The sequence below is a fragment of the Medicago truncatula genome, chromosome 3 (assembly GCF_003473485.1).
Source record: "Medicago truncatula cultivar Jemalong A17 chromosome 3, MtrunA17r5.0-ANR, whole genome shotgun sequence".
NCBI lineage: Eukaryota > Viridiplantae > Streptophyta > Magnoliopsida > Fabales > Fabaceae > Medicago > Medicago truncatula.
Window position 1 is genome coordinate 57,430,507 of NC_053044.1, and position 22,848 is coordinate 57,453,354.

Here is a 22,848-nt window from a genome sequence, read left to right on the forward strand (position 1 = left end):
AAATGATAATTTTAGTGTTACAAACTTAAAATATATGAATATTGTCCCTACAATCTAAAACTTATGGTTCCGCCACTGCGGATATGTATCCTAAAAAAAATAAAGGTAAAAAACATGTGAGACAAGTTGTGATTTTTGAGAATTCAAGGAAGATGTAGATAATTAAATTCAATAGGTAAATCAATAGAGTTGTCCATAAATTAATCAAACTTAAAATGTATTGTGTATTTTGTATGCAATGATAATGAGAGAGAAGAGACATACTCCCTCCATTTATAAATATAAGTAAAATTGATTTTTTAGGTTCATTCATTTAATGATGTATGTGGTTAACAATATGGACCATATACATCATTAAATGAATGAACCTAAAAAGTCAATTTTGCTTATATTTAAAAACGGAGGGAGTAGTTAGTCTACATTAAACAAAACAAATTATTCTTTTGATGACAATTTTGTTGATATCCAAAAATAGGGATGAAAATATATACTCTCTCCCTCCGTGTTTAAATATAAACAAAATTAACTTTTTAGGTTCATTCATTTAATGATGTATTTGGTTTATATTATGAACCACATACATCATTAAATGAATGAACTTAAAAAATCAAATTTGCTTATATTTAAAGACGGATGAAGTAATTATTATGATTTATACAAAAACTCTATACTGTATGTTTTAATTGTAAATATTAATTTTTGTAAATTGTGAATTTTATAATGATATATTAATGAAAAATGATGAATTCATATTTTCTTCAATGTGAATTTGTTATTAGATTCATCATTTTTATTTTTAACAATTGTGAATTTGTATTTTATAGATTTACTCTTTCAATTTAAATGAATGAATATCATTCATTTTTGTAAAAAAAAAAAAAAAAAGTATTTTACATACATATATGTTTTATTTTATAATTTTTTCAACGTATGATGACGGTATCTTATTCAGAATTTAAAAAAGGCAAATTCTATGGTACACCCAATGAATTTGGGTGTATCGGTACACCAAGTCGTAAAATTAATAATAAATCAGTTGTTTTTTTGAAGAAAAATAATTATTTTCTATCATTGACAACTAAGATAATTAAATTTTATTTACCAAAAGCTTCGACGAAATAAAATTTAATTTTTAAGAATTTTTATTACTCATAACAATGAATATTGATTATTTTTTATGACAAAATGTAATTTTTTTAAATATAATCCTTATAAACAATGAAATGATGGTTTTTCTTATGAAATAATATTTTCTAAAATATAAATATTGACAAATACCTTTTTATTTCATTAAAGTGATCGTTAATTTATAAAATTTGTGCAACAAGAGTACCGGTACACTCAAAATTATGGATGTACCATAGAAATTCCCTTTAAAAAATTCTGCATATCCATTTGAGATCAGTATCGCGGCTGAGATCATTTGTTTCCTTCTTGAAGCATGCATACAAGTAGTTTGCAAAAGGTGGAATAACGGTAACTTCAATGTTCAATCCCCCTCCACCATAAACTACTAGAGAAAAAATTTGTTTTTGTTTTTTGAGGGGACGTAAAAGATCTGTTAATCTTTGAGTTATAGATAAATATTTGCATTATTTAGATAAAACAAGATAAGAAAAATCTTCAATAATAGAATTAGGAGCTAAGGCTGTAATGCCTTATTAGATATATTTTACATGAGCTAATCAGCATGCCAACACTTCTTTCCGCTCAGCCATATATAACGGCTTTTATTCTGTGCATAATTAGTATTTCATGCATCCAAAAGCGTACCTGTGAAGCAAATTGATTAATTAATTATAATTATTACTAGCTAGCAGGGCATGTCTTGTTGTAACATGCGTACTGTTGTAGATTTAAAGTCTTTTAGTAGTATTAAAATTTCATGCAATCATGTCGTATATAAAGTTTTCGGTTCTACAATCTTTTTATAAATCAAATAAACGTCAATAAAGATGGACAGAGACCCGCTATTTTAATTTGTTTTATTTTTATCTTTCCATAAACTCTCTGTATTTGAGGTAATTTTGTTATAGACAAACACTAATTAGAAGAAGGGAATTAACCAAAGGTGGTCAAAGCAAAAATGACTACATATGTCATGATGAGCTATGATGATGTACCCTTGTAGTATAAATATTATTCATTCATATATATATCAATATCTAAAAAGGTAGACAGATTAGTAAAAAGAAAAAGAAGAAAAGGTTAGAGAAGACATTCCAATGATTAAGTAGTGTAGTAAACAGTTGAGAGAGAGGGAGGGAGTAAGTGAGTGGGACTAATGATGTTGAATGTGAAAGTGGAGCCAGGTTGGGTTGGGTTGAGTCATAGAAGCATGAGATTCTAGACGCGTGTGGGGACTTAATTTAAACCCAACAAACAAAACCCATTCGGTAGGATTAGTGGACACACACATTTCTTTCTTACTTCTTAGTATTGGGTAAGTAAGCAAGATGTGAAGTGTGAACTAGTAGTGACTTATATATATATATATATGTGAGTAATTAAGTACACACACATACACTAGTAAGGTTTTACTTTACATAATGGACCATTTGATTTGGTTTTGGGTTGTTTGTTTATACAAGAATGAGAAAAATGGAGGACCCATTACCATTAGGAGTCATGATTGACTTTCATTTGAAGTTATTATCGCTCTCAAAGCCACACACACACGCCCATGATCATGCAAATAACAACATGCTGTTGGAGCGGCGCATACATACACACACAACACAAACCACGCTCTTTCAAAAGCATAAGATTCTTGAAGTGCTCCTAAAAGAGGGTGCTTATACAAATTTTATTTTACACTATTTTATAATGAGACTTTTTAAAATTTTATAAATACAGGATGACAAGTTTACAAGATCTACTAATAAATAACCGTTTGTTAGTTAACTCATTTGACCTACCGTACCTACACCTATTGCAATAAAGGTATAATTTACTTCTTTACTTTAAATAGACAAGTTTTTAATATTGTCAACAACATTACAACAACAAACAAGATAAGTTCTTAATCAATTCTTCCATTTGCGCCACCATGTCATGGCCAGCAGGTTGACCACAGTGTATCACATCACAGTTAGAGTACGCGTGAGGGATTATTTATACATGGTTACAAGACCAAATTAAATACATATTTTTTAAACACATTCACAAAATATAAGTTCCACGTCTTATCTTTTTAATTAGGCAAATTCTATAGTACACCCAATAAATTTGGGTGTATCGGTACACCAAGTCGTAAAATTAATAATAAATGAGTTGTTTTTTTAAGAAAAATAATTATTTTCTAAGTTATAATATAATTAATTTTATAATTTGCTTTTTATGTTAATGTGTCTAAACTTTTGTGTCATAGTCTTATGACTATGAAAGACTTGCTCCGTGAGAACCTCTCTCATTTTTTATATTTTTTATTTTTAGGTCCATAAAAAAGGTTTTATATGTTTAAAGTAAGGAAAATGTTACAAGTATTTTTGGTACATTTGTTTAGAACTTAAAAGAATAAATTTTTTGTTTTAATTGTGTATTCAGCGTATTAAAACTTCAAAAATGAATTTTATTTACATGAAATTTATGTTGATACAGATGTACGATTTTTAAAGTGTATAATTTTATGTTGAGTTTTATAATATGTGTTCTTATGACATATATTAGTAGCATTTGTCTTTATTTTTAAAATATTTCTAAAAAGTGTCTTGAGGATACTAGTTAAATAACCTAAACAAAGTTTTATAATTGAAAGGTATTTTTAAGACTTTTAAAGAATAGATTACACAAGTTTCAATGTATTGCTATTATATTTTCTCTCTTAACAAATATTGTAAGGACACTCGTTATAGCATTTTGCATGTTTGTAATAGAAATCTCTTTTTTTTTTTTCCATCCTAATCAAGATTCATCCATATATATATATATATAGACACACACACATACTCCCTCGGGTCGCGTTTATAAACAATTTTTTTTCTTTTTAGATTCATTAAATAAGTGACGTATCTAGTATATATCATTTCAGATACGTCAATTATTTAATAAATCTAAACAAAAACAAAAATTGCTTATAAATGTGACCGAATAGTATATATAGTTGAGGTCGATACTAATAATTGGAAAAGTACACACACAAAGTCCCCTTGAGCTTAGCTCAATTGGCAGGGACATTGCTTATTTTATGCAGGGACCGAGGTTCGAACCCTAGACACCCACTTCTCCGTATTTATTTGTGTGAGTTCTAGCAACTAAACTACTAGAAAAAAAATATACACACACAAAAAATCACATATAAAGGTAAGATAGAATGCGCTAATATTAAATATAGTTATGAGAAATTCATATGTGCGCACAAGAATTTGGAAATATTATTTGGTCACACACAAAATGCATGTAATATAATTATTTAAAGGGTTAATGGTGTTTTACCCCATGTAATATAGGTCATTTTTTGTTTTTCCCCTGTAAAATATTTTTTTTAATTTACCCCCTTGTAAAATATATTTTTTTTGGAATACCCCCTAATAGGTCATAAAAAAACGAAAAAATTCTGCAAAAAAAAAAAAAATCATTTTTTTATGACCTATTAGGGGGTATTCCAAAAAAAAAAAATTTACAAGGGGTAAATCAAAAAAAATATTTTACAGGGAGGAAAACCAAAAATGACCTATATTACAGGGGGTAAAGCACCATTAACCCTTATTTAAATAGCACAATTATTTATTTATTTTTCTTTTGTGAGTGTGTCAAAATCTGTGTCCTTTCTTCATTAATTTTATAAGTATTATTTGTGCATGTGTGATTGTCATCAATTAGTTTTGAATATTGAATTAATTCAACCTTATTTCTGAATGATAAATTATATAAACTCATATGAAGAGATTTTGTCCGGTGTGCATAAACAAATTAGCCTTGTACTTCATATGAATATGTTTTCTACTATTGAATCGATGTAACTTATCATATTTGATCAAATTTTAAAGCTAATCAATGTAACTTATCATATTTGATCAAATTATAAAACTTATCGTTCTAACGATGAAAACAAATTTGTGTATAATGTAAGATTTGTCTTACTTATACACTGTAGAATTGGTTATAAAAATAGCATTTATCTTTTTGCAACGTTATGTCGAAAGAAAAAATAAAAATCGTAATGCTATTTTTTCCTTTGAATTGCAAATGTTTGTAGGCTAGTAGTTGTTATGTTAATCGTTGTTTTCTTGCATTTAGTTATTTCTTCTCTCTCAATCATACCATTTTGTGTTGTAGACTTGCACTACATTATCCTTCAGCATTTGGAATAAACAATGCAATATAAAAATGTTCCCACAACAATTTATCAAAATATATCAATCAACACATGTTTTGGAGGCTTTTCTTTTGATAATCCTGGCAATGCATGTTTTGGAGGCCTCTTAAGAAACGATATGAAAATTTAGATCCACATTTTTTTTTTTCTGGATCTTGTGGTAGAGTTACAAAGTTTTTGGCTGAACTTTAAGCTATTTGGAAAGACCTTCCGTTGGCTTGGAATCATGTAACGACAACATTTGAAGTATTTTTCTTAAACGTCATGAACAAATGAGTGATTTTTGTAAAGAGGTAAGACGGGTGTATATATAACTCTTGAGTCAGTAAAATATTTATTTTATTATTCGATTTAAATACGTGAAAATGATTTGTTAATTTGAGACAGAATCATAACAATGATATTTTGTTAATTATCAATTATTATAGTGCAGGTAACCATGTAGATACAAGTAACAATGATTTCGAAACTATGAGAATGCTAATTGGGTTGATATGGTTGAACTTGAACATGAAGAGGATTCCAACTCTAGAACTGAAATTCCTAATGTTAATCAAGACAAGATGCTACTATTGAGAACAAGATGTCAAGAGTCTACAACAATATTGTTTCTATCTGTGAGTCTCATTTCGAAACTTCTCTTATGCATATTATTTCCAGATTTTTATTTTCCACTTTAATTTTTTTATGATGAAAATCATAAACGGTTAATATGGTTATTCAAATATAGACCAACTCCAAAAAAAAAACGTGGATCTTATTTATTTTTTAGTAATATAGTAAATTTTATAATATAAAAATGATAAGAAAATATTTAATTAAGATTGAATAAACTTTGTAAGAGTCCACCTTTGGACTCATTTTAATTTGGAAATTCATATTAGGACGTCTTTATCTAATAAGAATAATTTAGTAAAAAATAATAACTTAGTAAAATTACTTTTCACTTTCTTTTATTTATATAATTTGGTTAAATATTACTCCCTCCGTCCCTGAATAAGTGACCTATTTGTAAAAAATATTTGTCCCACAATACTTGACCTTCTCAGATTTCTAAGCAAAATTTGACAGATTTACCCCTTATAAATACTTTTTGTGGTCCCCATGTTAAAGTTTGTAGTGGAACAAAGAAAGTAATTATTACTTAAAAGTGAAAAAGTTTCAAAATAATGATAAGGGCAACTCAGTAAAAGTATCACTCTCTTTCTTTTATCTTTACACTTTTCTTAATCTGTGTGAAATGGTCAAATAGGTTACTTATTAAGGGACAGAGGGAGTATATTGCATGATAAAGAGTAGGGTTAATAGTGTTTTTCACCCCTGTAATATATGTCATTTTCGGTTTTCGTCCCTATAAAATTTTCGGTTTGATTTGCACCCTCGTAAAATTTTTATTTTCCGAAAAATACCCCTAATAGGCCATTTTCAGATTTTTTTTCAAGAAATTTTGGTTTTTGAATGCCCTATTAAGGGTGTTTTCCGGAAAATAAAAATTTTACGAGGGTGAAAATCAAACCGAAAATTTTATAGGGACGAAAACCGAAAATGACATATATTACAGGGATAAAAAACACTATTAATCCTAAAGAGTATTAGCCAACAATATCCTTAATTAACATTTTCAACATAAACACATTTTCTCTATTAATATCAACCTAATATTTAATTTACATTTAGAGGACAAAAGATATAAATGTTCAAGGGGATCCCTTTCCTTCTGACTGCAGATAGGAGAAATGTACAGAAGCGTAGTACGCATTTGACAATTGACATTTTTAAATTAATTAATTGATGGAGATTGGAGTAGAACTGATAAACCATGGAGTAGCATCTAAGACATCTAAGACATTGACTTTAACAACTATTTCATCGGTCCTTATATGGAAGCACTCTTTACCTCTAATAAAAGGATGTTTACATTAAATTCTCATTAAATATTCAATTAAATTCTCATTAAATTCTAATATTCTTTCCAATCACATTTATAAACAAAAACAAAAATTCATTGAATAAAACAGTATTCGATATCGACAGATCAGAATAGCCTTTCACTACTACCATCTCTTTTTAGAAAGATGATAATATAAATCAAATAAATTAAACATTCAATAAATCTAAAAATAAAGATCTCTTATATTTTGTTTTTTTATTTATTTATAGAATCTCTTTCATATATTATGTTCAATTCCATGAATTACTCTCCATAAACACACATTTTAAAATAAAATTATGATTATACTAACATGTCTTTTGATAAAAGTGTTTTTAAGGCACTCGCTGCGAGAAAAAAAAAATGTGTTGGGTACTCGTATTATTTAGACTTACTATTTGATTGATAGATACGTTTACTAGCCTTTTTCATAAAATTAAATGGTTTGATTGAATGTGTTAGACTGGTAGTTACCATATCCATTTATTGGAAGTTCTGAATTCAATAGTCACCAACCAACTATATCTAATTAATTGGTCAGGCAAAGGGAGGGAGGACCTTTGTTTTTAGGAAAATTCTAAATTGGATACAACCTCAAATCTATTTTATTTTGGCACACATTCATAAATTGAAAAACTTAAAAGATAAAAGATTTAGTAAAAGATATGATTAAATAACTTCTCTTTTATTTTATTTTTTACATTTATACGTGTGTTTAAATAAATTTGATTTGGGTTTGTGTCCAAGCAAAAATTGCTCTTGCTTTTTTACTCTAAGACATGGATCCACGAAAAGGACTTCGAGTAATTAATCTAGGACAAGAGGTAAGTTGTGAGAAAAACTTCGGGTAATTAATCTAGGACAAGGGAAAAGTTGTGACAAACTACACGTGCAAAATAAACCTACTTATATAATGAAACATTGTTCTTTTGCTTGTGAAAAAAAAAATTGTAAGGTGTTGAAGTATAATTCATATTTGATTTTTCTATCATGTGCAAATTTGCACATTTTAAAAAAATGCAAATAAGACATGGAAAGTTCAACGGGGAGCTGTTTTGAATAAAGCTCAATGACGAGCTGAAGAAAGGAAATTTGTGATTGGGAGAGAAACGTAGAGATGGAGGGGAAACAAAATGAACCAATAAATTAATTCAGAAACAGATTATGAACAATAAGGTTCCAAAGTTTATTCTTCTTCATATTTAATTTTAAGTATTGTTCAATTTTATGAAGAATTGTGACGGAGTCACGATGTTAAACGAAGAATTCATGTTATGAAGTTTCGTTGTTGTTCACTTGAAAATTCGATCTTGGTTATGATGTTTACCATAGAAAGGTTAAAGAATAAAAAAATAAGGGTTTTATCACTACCGAAAGAGTTAGATCGAACTATACATCAACGATTGATTATAGGTGTTGTTGTTTCAAGTAATGAAGGTGATTGTGTGATAAAGACGTTCAAGTGGATTACATGATCAACTATGAAAGCTTTTGTTGAACCAGTGAGGAAACATTGCAATACAATAGAAAATTCATGTTTTGTCCATTACAGAAGGTTAATGGAAATGTTTCAAAGGATTAATGGTGGTGGTCACAGTGTTCATAAGACATTAAAGTTGATGCTTAGCATATCAAAGGATTAACTTGCGAAAATCATGACAAAGTCAATTCTAGAGAATAAATGTTCAATGATTTGAGAACATTCTGAAATTTCAAACATGCAGTAAGGATCTGAGAAGAAAGTTATATTTTATATAATAGTTAGATGCAGCGAAGATGGGAAATGAAGAGTCCTTCAATAAAGTTAGTTGATCAAACTCATTGTTTTCAAAGAAGTTATTGTGTCTATGTTGAGATACAAGTAAATCAATGGGATCAGGGATAATTTTTGTTGTTCCAATTTAAGATGCTAGAAAAAAAATTGGAATTAAGAGGGGTGTGTTGAAGTATAATTCATCTCTTACTCTCAGTAATAAAGAGTTTTAGCTCTCTAAAGTTTGAGTGCGTGAAGATCACTCTAATCGTTCTCTCAATTATGTATATGCATGTTCTATGAAGATCATTCTAATCTTTCTCTCAATTTTGTATGTGCGTGTTCTATCATAAAAATAGAAGGTGAAAAAAAATTATATTCTCCCTCCTATCTCGAATGGAAAAATTGGTTTTATTCATAAATATAAAATCTTCTTAACATAAAGAACTAAAAAAAAAGTTGATGAAGGGTAAAAATTGAAGAAGGTATAATTTTTTGAGTATAAAAAAAATCTTAAAGTAATTTTTATCTCTTTATAATAATATTCAGATTAAAAATAAATTTCTTTTTAGACGTATTGACTGTTGGGTCATAGAGGGGAGTTAGGGGGACCGACCACATCGAGGCCAAAACAATCACATAAGTAATAGAGACACCACACTCTTACCCAAAACCTTAAGGCAATGGGTTTATGGATTCCCTCTCTTATATATCCTTTGTTTCTTCCATTCCTAGTCGATGTGAGACATAATCACTCACACTTGATTACCCAACAATCTCCCCCTCAAGTGTGAATCACCCACATCACTAGCCTGATCCACACTAGGGTCCCGCTCCCGCTCTGATACCACTGTTGGGTCACTGGGGGAGCCAGGGGGACCGCCCACATCGAAGCTAGAACAACCACACAAGTAAGAGAGACACCACACTCTTACCCAAAACCTTAAGGCGTTAGGTTTATGAGTCCTCTTACTTATAAGGTGTTCAACCTTTACTCTTTTATCCGATGTAGGACATATAACTCACACTTGCACACAACAATACTCCCCCTCAAGTGTGAGTCCATCTTTTCATCATGTTCCCCCTCAAGCGGAAGCTCTTTACTTGCTTGTATCACTGTTGTTGGTTTCTCCGCAAACGGACTGACACGTTTGTACCGCCATTGCTGCTTTCTGCGCAAACGGACCGGCTGCCTCGATCGCACCCTTCGTTGAACCGGAGCTCTGATGCCACTGTTTGGTCACCGTAGGAGTCAGGGGGACCGCCCACATCGAGGCTAGAACAACCACACAAGCATGAGAGACACCACACTCTTACCCAAAACCTTAAGGCGTTAGGTTTATGGGTCCTCTTACTTATAAGGTGTTCAATCTTTACTCTTTTATCCGATGCAGGACATATAACTCACACTTGCACATAACAACATTGACAACTTGTTGTTTTTTTTTTTTTTTGTGGTGGCCAGGATTTGAACCCTGAACCTTGCATATTTTATGCATTGTCCATACCAACTAAGTTAAGGTTACGAGGACAACAACTTATCTCTTTAATCCATCCTTATTTATTTAGAGGGATAATTTTGTGAAATTAATTAAATAAGAAAGTAACAAAAATAAGTAGTAGGAGTGAAGAGGTGACGAAAAGCAATGAACCTAGATTAACCATTGGATTAAACTTTTATTTTATCTATGTATTACGTTTTTTTAGGAAACGTTTATTTATTTAAAAACATCAAAATACTATCTACCAGGGGAAAAAAAAAAAAACATAAACGCCATATCCACGTTGCATTGTATTCGGTTGTGAGTCGTATCCTTCGCACCATATAGCAAAGCTTAATAAGAAATAATTGAAGGTTTTTAATATGTATAGAACCTGAATAAGTTTGGGGTTTATTCATAAGATGTTAGAATTCTCATGATCATATCCAGATAATTTCCGCTCAAATTATCTAATTCGTAGAGGAGTAAAATAGGAAAACTGGGAGGCTTTTGAGAAAATAAGGGAGGAGAAATTTTCTAAAATCTAAGGATAAAAAGGATCAAAACATCAATCAGTTTGAGTATTGGGCTTATGTATTGGCTGAGACCGTTTGAGAGCTTTGATACAGAGAATTGCTATTTTTCCATCTATTTTTTTCTCATTCTCGTTGAGGAATACACCTGTGTGAGTTAACTCACGCTTAACTATTTTGACGAAAATGAGCAAAAACTGATGGTAAAAGTGCGGTACTCTTTAATCTATTTAATTATCAAGACAAATGACAATAAAAGCTATTACGTTTTCCACTATATTAATTTCTCACGCATCCTATTCAAGTTTTAAAATTTAAAATGTTTAATGTATTTTGAAGGGTTTCATGAGTTTTTTTTTTGCCATTCAGATTCTATAATCTGAGCTGCATAAAACAATTAGCCAAATTTAATAGTAAACTTATCCGGTTTCATGTTTTTTTTATTTTTTTTATTTTTGCGGTTCAAGTTCTATAATTTGAATATGGAAGGAAAAGAAGGTGCTTAAAAAAACCTTATCGGATTTTGCCTTAACAATCTAACAGTAAAAAACATCGTGGCTTTGTCCATCTCTTCTTTTTCAATTTTTATACCTTTCTTCCCCCTCCTAAAATTTCTCAAAAAACTGAACATATAAATTTACGTGTGCATTGCAACAAGCTAAATTTTATAAAGATATTTTCAGAATTTACCCCATTTTTAACTTGTGTCCAAAATGAAAGAAAACAAGCAAGTTACCTGATCAAAACCCAAATTCTTCTACGCGTTTCCTAATTTTTTTAGGGAGGATTTCATTAATGAAATGGATCAAATATAAATTTATTAATTTGCATAAAATATGACAAATTACACTAATTAGAACGTTCATTCTCAGAAAGTATACATACAACTAATAAAATAAAAATTACATATGTGCAGAGAGTATACAATAGTGGAGTGCTATTGAGTGGAATGAGTTTGTGATTTGGAGTGACCATTATTGTGATGATTATTGGTAGAATGATCCCTTGGTCTCTTATTTTTTTGATGCACAGAATTTCTGGATTTTTTCACTTTGGGTTTATATTTAATGGATTGAGCCTTTTCTAGAGTTTCCAAGACTTGTTCCATAGATGGTCTATTTTTTGGGTCAGATTCTAAACATTTGAGTATGAGTTGAGCTATTAGAAATGCTGCTGTTGATGAATATTGCTCTTCCAACCCTGGATCCATTATCTTTTTTAGTTTCTTTTTGTCACTTAGAGACCCCCTTGTAAAATCCACCAAATTCATCTCATTCGTTGGCCTATTTTGGTCCAATGCTATTAAACCTGTTAATATTTCTAGAAGAACAACACCAAATCCATATACATCGCTTTTTACATAGAGATGACCTGTCAATTATGGATGTATGCATAATAATTAATATTAATATATATTCGTTGTTACATGCCAGAATAATATTTCTTCATAAACACTAAAGTAATAAAATAAACAAGGCCTGCAACACGATTTAAGCTTAATAATAATTTTAATAACAATGCCATTTGGTACCACCGAAGTGTTTGACAAATTATAAAAAAATTAATAAAGAGAAAAGGTGTTTGACAACAATTGTACAAACTTATTTTATTTTTGATGATAACGAGTCTACTAATTAATTTTACACATATTAAATACAAAGAAGAAGGATATTATAATTTTTTTTGATGGCCGGGGTCTGAACCCCGAATATTACATATATTATGCATTGTTCCTACCAACTAAGCTAAGCTCACAATGACACATGTTTAAACCAACACATTAATATATCAAATGATCATATGCAATATCTACCACCTGATTTGCACTTGCAAGTCTAAAGGAACTTATTTTATTTATAGAAATAATGAAGTTTGACGGAAATTAAAGAGATGTGATAAAACTAGTCGTGAAATGCAAGAAAAGGACTTATAACTTATTTTATTTATTGAATAAACAATATAACATGAAGTTTGACGGGAATTAAAGAGATCCGATAAAACTAGTCATAAAAAGGAAAGATAAAACTAACTCACCAATAATCATCTTATATAGTTTCCTTTTCTTATTTTGGTACAAATCGTCTGCTTTTCTTTCTTTATATCGTTTTGGTATTCTTTGTCAATTTTCCACATTAATTTTAAAAATATAAATAAGTAATATAACAATTTTATTTAATTATATTTATTAGTTGTCTAATGTTACCACTGTACAAAATGTATAGTATAATATAATTAATTTGTAATTAAAACTAATAAAATAATTAATGTTAGCGTCAAAGAAAATGTTACTTCCTCCGTCCCAGTTTAACTAAGCCATTTTTTTTTTGTCAATTAGCCTAATGGCTAGAACTCACGCAATTTAATTGTGGAGAAGCGGGGTGTCTGGGGTTCGAACTCCGGCCCTGCATATAATATGCAATATCCATACCAACTGAGCTAAGCTCACATGAATTCTTATTTCACACAGATTGAGAAAAGTGTATAAATAAAAGAGAGAGAAAAATGATTTTGAGTGTCTTTATCAAATATTGTTGCATTCTTCTTTATTATAAATGTAAAGTAGAATATATTGAATTCGGAGTGGTGAAAGTAGTATTAATTAGAATTATAAAGGGAAAAATTAATTAATATTATATTGAAAAGTGAAATGACTTAATTATTTTAGTACATTTTTTTCTTGCAAATGATTCGATTATTATGAAACGAAGAGAGTATATAGAAAAGTTAAAGTAACAATTATTCCAAAATATTTTCTTCCTAATATAAATGACACTATATATATAAGAGGCGCCTATATAAGAAGAAGAGAGTAATGTTAAGCATTTCCCTAATTTGAAACTCTACATATGCATTTTCTTATAACTTAAATTAATCTGAAAATTGATTTCACTTTCACTAATTACTCATCAGCTTAGAAGAGTCAAATGTGGCATTTTACCTGTAGCCATGTATTCAGGTGCTGCATAACCATAGGTACCCATGATCCGTGTGGTTACATGTGATCTACCGTTGACAGGTCCAAGCTTTGCCAATCCAAAGTCAGACAACTTTGCATTGAAATCCTGTTATTCAAAAAAGTTGTAACAGAACATGTACTAACATTCTTTGGGTCTCAATAGTTGATTCCCCTTTTATTCAAAAATCATCACATACATACAAAAAATGAACTTTATTACATTCTTACCCCATCAAGCAAAATGTTTGAAGACTTGAAGTCTCTATATATAACTGATTTTTCTGAAGTGTGTAAGAAACCCAAACCTCTAGCAGCTCCTATGGCTATCTTCAACCTTATTTCCCAAGACAGTGGTTCAGGGCCTGCCAAACAACACACCATTCATTAACTTAATACTAATACATACTATTGATTAATTAATTTCGTACTTCTGAAGAGGTGGCTTTCCAAGCTGCCCTTTTGCATGTACTCGTAAACCAGCAGGAATTGATTTTCCTCCCAACAGTAGCCAAGTAGTTTAACAAGATTCGGATGAGAGAACTTCCCCAAAAAGTCCACTTCACTCTGCACCCATGCACATACCGTTATAAAATCAAACCAAATTAAAGTTAATTGTGAATACACGAACTCATTGGCGTTGCCAGGGCCCTGACTAAAGGGTTCAAATTATTTTCGTTTCGACACACCATGACCAGGATTCCAAAACAAAGTTCTTATGACACACGTTAGCATTTCCATAGTTCTTTATTTTGAGTTATTAAAATTTGACACTTTAAACTTGGACACACATTCGTCATCATTTCAATATTAATTATGCATTAGGTGAAGAATCCTACTCATTTCATTTATCATCACTTTTCTTAATCTTTGATTTTTAGCTTTACTGGAAACAATATCATTGTTTATCATATAAATAAATCTAGCCTTTTTTTGTCTACCGGCTTTTTATTGTCCAATACGAACTTGCGAGATCAAGTGGAAATTAACGTACAGTATTGAAATCTATAAATTAAAAGCAAGTAGTATATTATATACTCCATCCATTCAATGCTATTATTATTAATATAGAATCAAGATATTATTTTTTTTTTCCAACTAATTAAGGATTTATAATTGAAGTAGCAAAAGAGATTGTTTGGTTGAAAAAACGTGGTTTAGTTAACAAACCTGCCATTCTTGTAAACCTTGGAGACTATCGGCGCTAGACTTTTTGACAGCAACAGGAATTCCAACACCAACTTTGGATGGTCTGAAAGTGTTTTTGTCAATCCATCCTTTGAAAACACGACCAAAACCACCCTCACCAAGTATTGTGTCTGGTCTGAAGTTTCTTGTCGCACTTTTCAACTCATCCAATGTGAACATTTTTAGATTCGGCTTCACAATTTTTCCACCACCAGCTACTGTAGTTCTCAGGCTCTCTCCATTTTCCTTCTCCGCTACCGCGATTTTGGCGCCAACACTTCTCTCATAATCTGCACCATAATCAGTTTCAAATAAATCAATTAAATGATCTAACTATAAGAAAACATACTACTACTATATGATTAATCATACAAATACCTGCAGAATAAGTATTGTTCCGTTGTTTATAGGTAGAAGTAGTCTTTTTCTGAGTCTTCTTGCCATCACCTGAATTTGCCAAACAGTTTCCCATGGTTTTGACAATAATGATCGAGTGAAGATGAAATTAACGTTGCAAACTATGAATCGAACTAATATATATAAATGGAATTGGAAATTGACAAAGTTTAATAATGCTACCACGAAAGAGAGGAGAAATTAAGGTGAATGAAAGAGCCAAATAGTTATTGTTGACTTCTGGCTAGCTTTTATACATACATATTGACTTCTCTTGTTCATAATTAATTAATTAATTAGTCATGTACATTTGGAATTTTTCTTAATGCCACACTTTTTTTTTTTTTGTAATATCTATAGTAGTATATACTACTATGTTTTTTCCTATATAGTAAAGTAAATACTCTATACTAATAGTTTGCTCTGCTTTTCTTTCTACATGCCCTACAAATTATTGAAGCAATAAAAGAGGGATTTAATTCAGATTTATGACGTAAAAGATGTAATTTCCTCATCAAATTAAACCTCATAGCAAAGAGATATGAGTCGTACATTACTTTCTTCAGCTATAACTAATTACTACAGTTAAATAATTAGTTAACACTGTTCATATAATAAAATAAAATAAAATATAGCAATTAAAAGTCAATGATAACGTTACTAACGCTAGCATCCACATGTTCATTTGAAGATTAGGAGAGGCCCTGCCAAGAAAAATTCCTTACGGTGACATATTCTACACACACACAATTTGTAACATTAATTTCATTTGTCTTCTGATGCTACTCACCGACATGGGAACTTTTTTTTGGTAGTGGAGACTTAGGACTTTAGTCATGGTTAAACTGGTTCAAATGTCCTAAGAGACTTGGCACTTTCTATTGGTACCTTTGGAGTCCAAGAGAACATTTTGCTGTTAAATTTTTTTGTGTGTTTCAACACAAAAGATTATCCCAATACATGTCGCAATATTACGCTCAAAAGAGACATCAATCAATGTTAATAACTCTCCAAACAAGTTCATTAAATTTACGTACAACATCTAACTGCTATGAAGGAGGTGACGGAGTTACACTAGATATGTCGCATGTATGGAGGCTGTGATTAGTCAAATAACGTAGTATTTCCACATATTTGTTGAAAATGGTGAGGAGAATAGGTGGTTTGAGGAAAAAAAAAAAAAAGGAAAAGTTGATGAAATCCTATAAAAAAGGCAAGAAAAAAATTATGGTGGAGTACTTAGTTAGAGTTATTCGTGTTTTTAATTCCTTAATTACAAATTATTATGCTTTCTAATGTTCACTTAATTTTTGACACATCTTTTATGTTTTTTTTTTTTGTTGAGTTGGGTGGAACCGGTCACCATAAGTCCATAATAGACAAAATATATCACAATGGGTGATATGTTAATGCCACCCACGGTTAAGAAGAAACTCAAATCAAAAACCTCTAATTAGACCCCTTCAAAAAAAAAAAAAACCTCTAATTAGGTTAAAACTTAAAAGATACCCAAATTATATAACACAAGCGCTATTACATCTTTTATTTTATTTTTTTGGTCTAGTAGTCTAATGGCTGAAGCTCACACAATTAATTGTGGAGACCTATTACATGTTTTATAATATACCGAATCTTTTTTTTTTTTGAAAGAATAATATACCAAATTTTGCTATCTTAAAAAAAAAAAAAATCTGTTGTGTGTGGAAGCTAAAGTGGCGGACAAAATTAGGACTTAGTATTTTGTATTTTATCAGTAATATAATCCAGCTGCAGCATCATGCAAGGTCGTTGAACTTTTCTTAACAGCTGGAGGGGTTTGAGCTTGACCTCTTAAACCATATAGTCAAGGTTGGACTTGGCTATATATATATATATATATATATATATATATATATATATATATATATATATATATATATATATGTATGTTACACGTTTTTTATTTTTAATTAATAAAATAGAGTTTTTTAGGGGAACATACTATATATATTTTTTAGGGGAACATACTTTATGTTTATAGCATTTTATTAAATATACGGTAGTACATCAATATAACTATATATGAATAAGAGATAGTTGATAAAGTGGCTAGTCGTGTTAAGGCATACCTCGTTTATTTACCTCGAGATTAATGGTATACTATAAAAGTACACAAACTGTTAATTTTAATGTATATCAGTAACATATCAAATGATTTTATATCTTCGTTAAAAAATTCATGAATAATCTATATGATGAGGGGTGCAACCCTTCAATAGCATGAGGTAGCCAAGGCTACCCCAAAAATTATTATTATTCTTTAATGAGTTGATATGTTTTTATATTTAGTTGCCCCAAATAAAAAATATTTAGCTACCCTAAACAAATTTATTTGTTAAAAATTAGCATAAATAAGAAAATAAAGAAATTACTAAATGATGGATAAATTTATTTGTATTAATATGACAATTTCGATCTCAACAATAAATATAGAAAACTTTTGTGAGTATAAAAGTTTACTAAACAATACTGAGAAAAACCTTTAAACAGATAATAAGTTTATGACAAATAACTTATTTGTTTACTTTGGAAAATATATTATTAGTCTATTTAATATACAATCAATTATGAATAAAATTAACTTTTTGAAACGCGTGGTTCCCAACTTTTCAAAATATCTTGTAAATTTTTATTCTCTTTGTTATTGCTTTAATTTACATTTCATGTAAGTACAAATTATTTTGATTTTTTGTTTGCATATTGGTTATGTTTAGTTTTAAATTTGGATTCAGTCTCTAAAACACTCACGATTTTTTGTAGTGACTAAACATAAAAATTTATAATTTATTTGACTAAAATTATACTTTATCTTTAAATTTAATATCTTGATTTTAAAAATATTTTATTTTTTCTTTAACTTTGGCCCCGATATAAAATTACAATACAACGATTAAATTTAAAAATATCTATCGAGTAAAATAATATTGAGTCGTGTAACATTACATCGGTGTAATTTGATCTCTATTATAATGCATTTTTTGATCAAAAAAAAATTGTAAACTATAATTCAAAAATCTGTTGTGAAATTGTACTCCACACGTGTGGATGTGAGAAAAAAAATTATTGATTATTTTTAAGTAGCAAGTCAATGCAAGAAAACAACTCCAATGCAAGGCACATTTACTTGAACACAAGTCTTAAACAAAAATATTTGAGCGTACACACAAAACAAAACAAAAATTATAAGAAAATAAAATTAGATGATATCATTTGATGTGATTAAATATTTTTTGTTTAATTTCGTTAATTTCATATGAGTGTGTCTAAATAATATTTATTTAGGGTCGTGCCCATGAAAATTTTCTCCTCCATGCAATGAATTTTGCTCATGAACGTGTCCTGACCACCACATGACCTAGCAAGGTGAAACACGGTGAGCCCCGGCAAATGGGCAAAAGCTACCAAATATTTTTTTTAAATGGATTTTTTTAACATGTTTTTGTTTGCAAATGTTAAGAAATTTAAAATAGTAAATTTATATTGAAACTTGTGTATTTTACATTAAATATATATTCTTTTTAATAACAACTGTAGTTTTCAATAAAAAGTTGCTTCTTTTAGTATCTTAACATGTGCAATATTGCACATGATAGATAAATCCTTTTTAAATTACGGTGACTCAATTTTGAGTCTGATAAACTCACTGTATCAAATATACATTAAATTTATTTTTATTATAATTTTTTTTCCTTTTTGACTCTTGTATATGTTCTCCGATATATTGAAAATGTTTTTGCTCCCCTAATGAGGATTGGGACCCACGGATACTGGTTATTCTGTCCTGCCTAATGTGTGTGGTCAGGAACCTTCTCAACCAAAACGTCAAGATTGCAGTATCAGTAAATTATTTATAGTATGATCTATTGTGTCTGTGAAGTACTGAAGTGTGAACGAGTGAGATCTTTATATGGAAAATACTGTAGTTCAATTATATCATGCCTTACGTAATAAAGTGAGATATTGTATGCATTTTTAATATTGCTACAAAGGAAAGAAGATTAATGACACAGATGAGCAGAACCTAGCCAAGTCAACCAACTTGCGTGCATGCCGATTCGTTACCTGACTATCTGAAGTCCATGGTGTAGGGTTCGTAATATATAAAAATTGTCAAAGTATATTATTTCTTGAAAATTAAAAGAAGTCATAAACAGAGAGAAGAGAATAATTTAACCACATTAATCTCATTATCTATCGGTTGATTCTCATTATGATAAATATAAAGTGAAAAGTAATAAATTACTGGTAGTGCAGATAATACTACAACAACAATAATCAAGTATTATCCCATTAAGTAGGATAGGTGGGATGAACAGAACGACCTCATAATGTTCTATCAAAAATCATATCATTTTTGCAGCAGTCCTTGCTCATTTGACTCACTGTTCTTGAGCTATACAGCGTACTGCTTTCGGGTAACGGCTTAGCCTTCACACTATTGTGTATTTAATTCATGTTATAGAGATCGGACAAAGTTTATCTCTCTCTCATACTTACATTATTTTTTACTTTATCTCTCTATTGTTATGATTTCCGTGTCAATACCACTTTTTTCTTTGTAAAGTATGGTTGTCCAATAAGTTGTCACTAAATTGATTCTTCAAATAACACTCCTCATTTGAAAGCTACACATATTAGTTTCTAACAATAGAAACAAAAATTAAGTGTTGCGCCTTGATTTTACCTTCATTTCAAGAGTCCTTTCAAACTCAATGCAAAGCATGGAAATTTACAGGAAGAGAACAAAAGTAAAAGGAAAACGAAAGGGGAAGGACATGAAATATTGTAATTTACTCAAAAACGCGTTATCATGGGGACATTGCATGCCTTCATTGTCACCAACTATGATGACTTTCTTGACAACGCCTAACTTTTCTTCAACCTTTTTTTGACAGAATCTTACTTCAAAAGATCTTGGTGGCAAATCACGTTTTGCAAACTCTCAATTTGTAGTTCTAAGATTCTAATGGCAGGAGAGGTGCAAATTTGAGGAGGCGGTGAATTGCCGCTAAACCAAACAGACAAGTACTAGTACAGATGCGGGTGCAATACATTTTTTTATTTATTTAGAGAAAACTTTTTTTTAATGATATATATCATATTTCAACATGATCTCCATCTCCTTCATTTCATAATTGAATCATATTTATCATTAGGGATAAATTACCCTCAATTCATGAAATGGTAATATAGGCCTCACCACAAAAACATCTCAACAAGTATCTCTATGAAGCAATGCCCAACAATTCAAAAGCATTTTTCAAATATTATTGTTTAATGGTTACTGATTCAATCACATCCCACTAGGAATGGCAAAAAAAAAACTTACCCATGGATATTCTCGCAAATAAAATCTGCAACGAACACGGAACGAGTAACATAACGGGCATCTGTGAGTAAAATCAACAGATATTTCAACCGTCGTTACTTAATGAATATAAATGTTGATTTAATAATGCATGTACCTACAGACATCCGTATCGACTATGCCCATTAATAAATTGAATAATTAAATATCCTTAGTTAAAAAATCTAATTAGTGCATTTCAAATTTAGTTAAAAAAAAACTAAATACTATTTAGATTCTTCTTCTCCTTCGGACCTCTCACTCCTTCACTATTATGAACTTTGCTTTAGATAGAAATAAAATGTATGAATATTTTTATGTTTTGGTAAAAAAGAAAAAAAGAAAATGAGTATGATGAACTTTTGTTGTTAAATTTTAGATAATTATAAAATGAAATTACAAAAATCCTTTTAATAGAAAAATTATTATCTATGAATATTTGTTGGTACCTCAAAACTCGTAAATTATCTGCACATATATAAAAAGGACAGTATATTATATTTACCTAACAAAATGAGTACGAATTTCATACTATACGTGCTCATATTATATGAATTCGAATTTACATCTCTACTTCTCACCATTACTATCTATCATACATAAAAAAAAAAAAAAAAAAAAAACACGCGATTTCGAAATATGATTCACCAAAAGATAGCTATGTTTAATATAAGAAGTTTGTCGTCATCTTGAAGTGATCATGTACATATCTGATGATGCTCCACTAACTTGGATATAGGGCATATAGCTAAGATTTGAAAACTTGAGATTGAATGAATGTGGGTGTCTCGCCATGGACGAGGTGAAGATCTTCTTGCAGATCTTTAATTGTATGTAACTCAGCTGACCTGCTTCTCTCATCATTGTGTCGAGTTGGACGACGGCGACTCAAGGTGCTGTGCAGCGATGCAACTTTTGGGATAGAAAAAACGTTCAAGGAGAGACAAGGTGGAAATAAAACTGAAAATTAAAATAGAAGGTGAAATGGTTGAGATTGGATTGAATGTGTGAATGCAGGATTCCATTGACCGCTGATCCCATACATATCCGTCAATGATGCATTATCATATTTTTTTGAGCTCCCACGACTTCATAATTGTATTTCATCTTTATGATTTATAAGTCGTTTTTAAAAAAACAAATGCAAATTCTAAATCATATTTACTTTTTTCAATTTTAAATAATAATGTTTCACTTTCATAGCTAAGTTAACGTCTTAAGGAAGGCGCTTAGGCACATCAGGTGAATTTCTACAAATTTGTCCTGGCTGTGTTCTAACTTCTAACCTCTTTGTCATTGGTCCTTTCGTGTTTTTCTATTGCTGTTCAAAAATGAAAGGGACATACATACCTGCCGGCACAGGAGAAACAAGGACACGTTTTTCACATAGGCTTTGAGAGCTGGATTGCTTAAGCATGTACACTTTGTAGCTTTTAAGTTTTCGCGTTGAAATGGTATTACACTGGGCAGTGGCGGTGGACAAACTCATTCCCGAACATACAGTAAGTTCTAAGATGAGTCATGTAATAACTTCCCAGTTTTAAATAAACAACTTTTGGTGTAGATTTAATTTGACTTTTGCATTTTAACTGTTTACAAGTTCTCCTAAGGACTTTCTCATAACCACGGTGGTTTGTCAGAACCACGTTGGTTTTTGAAAAATCAGTAGTTTGCCATGATTCTAACACATCCTCCACATTGATACCAAACATAGACTTTTAATTGAGAAACTACTGCAAATTAAACAGGACCTCAATTATTATCTTCAGAGCTCTTTTTTGTATTTGGTTAGAATAATAGAACATCGCTTTGCTTTATGTCAGAGCTTTTCCTGTCACTCAGGAGCTCTTGCATTGCAAAATCAACGTAAGGAAAACCCAAAACTACAATCAACAAGTGGAAATCATTTGC

The 22,848-nt window shown here is 30.2% G+C and overlaps 1 protein-coding gene across 1 annotated transcript; it reads right to left on the reverse strand.

Annotated features, from left to right (window-relative positions):
- Positions 1-11,806: 11,806 nt before the first annotated feature.
- LOC25490315 (probable serine/threonine-protein kinase PIX13) lies at positions 11,807-15,778 on the reverse strand. The gene is made up of 6 exons (XM_013606833.3): positions 15,534-15,778; positions 15,138-15,445; positions 14,399-14,534; positions 14,199-14,332; positions 13,953-14,076; positions 11,807-12,385 (listed from the first exon to the last, which is right to left on the reverse strand). Exons 1-6 carry the CDS (start codon positions 15,625-15,627, stop codon positions 11,952-11,954), a joined length of 1,230 nt encoding a protein of 409 aa, XP_013462287.1. The 5' UTR covers positions 15,628-15,778; the 3' UTR covers positions 11,807-11,951.
- Between the last annotated feature and the right edge of the window lie 7,070 nt (positions 15,779-22,848).

What these genes read in the sequence shown, in the direction of transcription:
- LOC25490315 (XM_013606833.3), bottom strand. Translation starts at nt 15,627, where the DNA reads ATGGGAAACTGTTTGGCAAATTCAGGTGATGGCAAGAAGACTCAGAAA. An exon ending in CAAACATTTTGCTTGATGGG is followed by an intron (nt 14,077 to 14,198) that starts GTAAGAATGTAA and finishes TTTGAATAACAG; the next exon opens with GATTTCAATGCAAAGTTGTC. An exon ending in ACCTGAATACATGGCTACAG is followed by an intron (nt 12,386 to 13,952) that starts GTAAAATGCCAC and finishes CATAATTGACAG; the next exon opens with GTCATCTCTATGTAAAAAGC.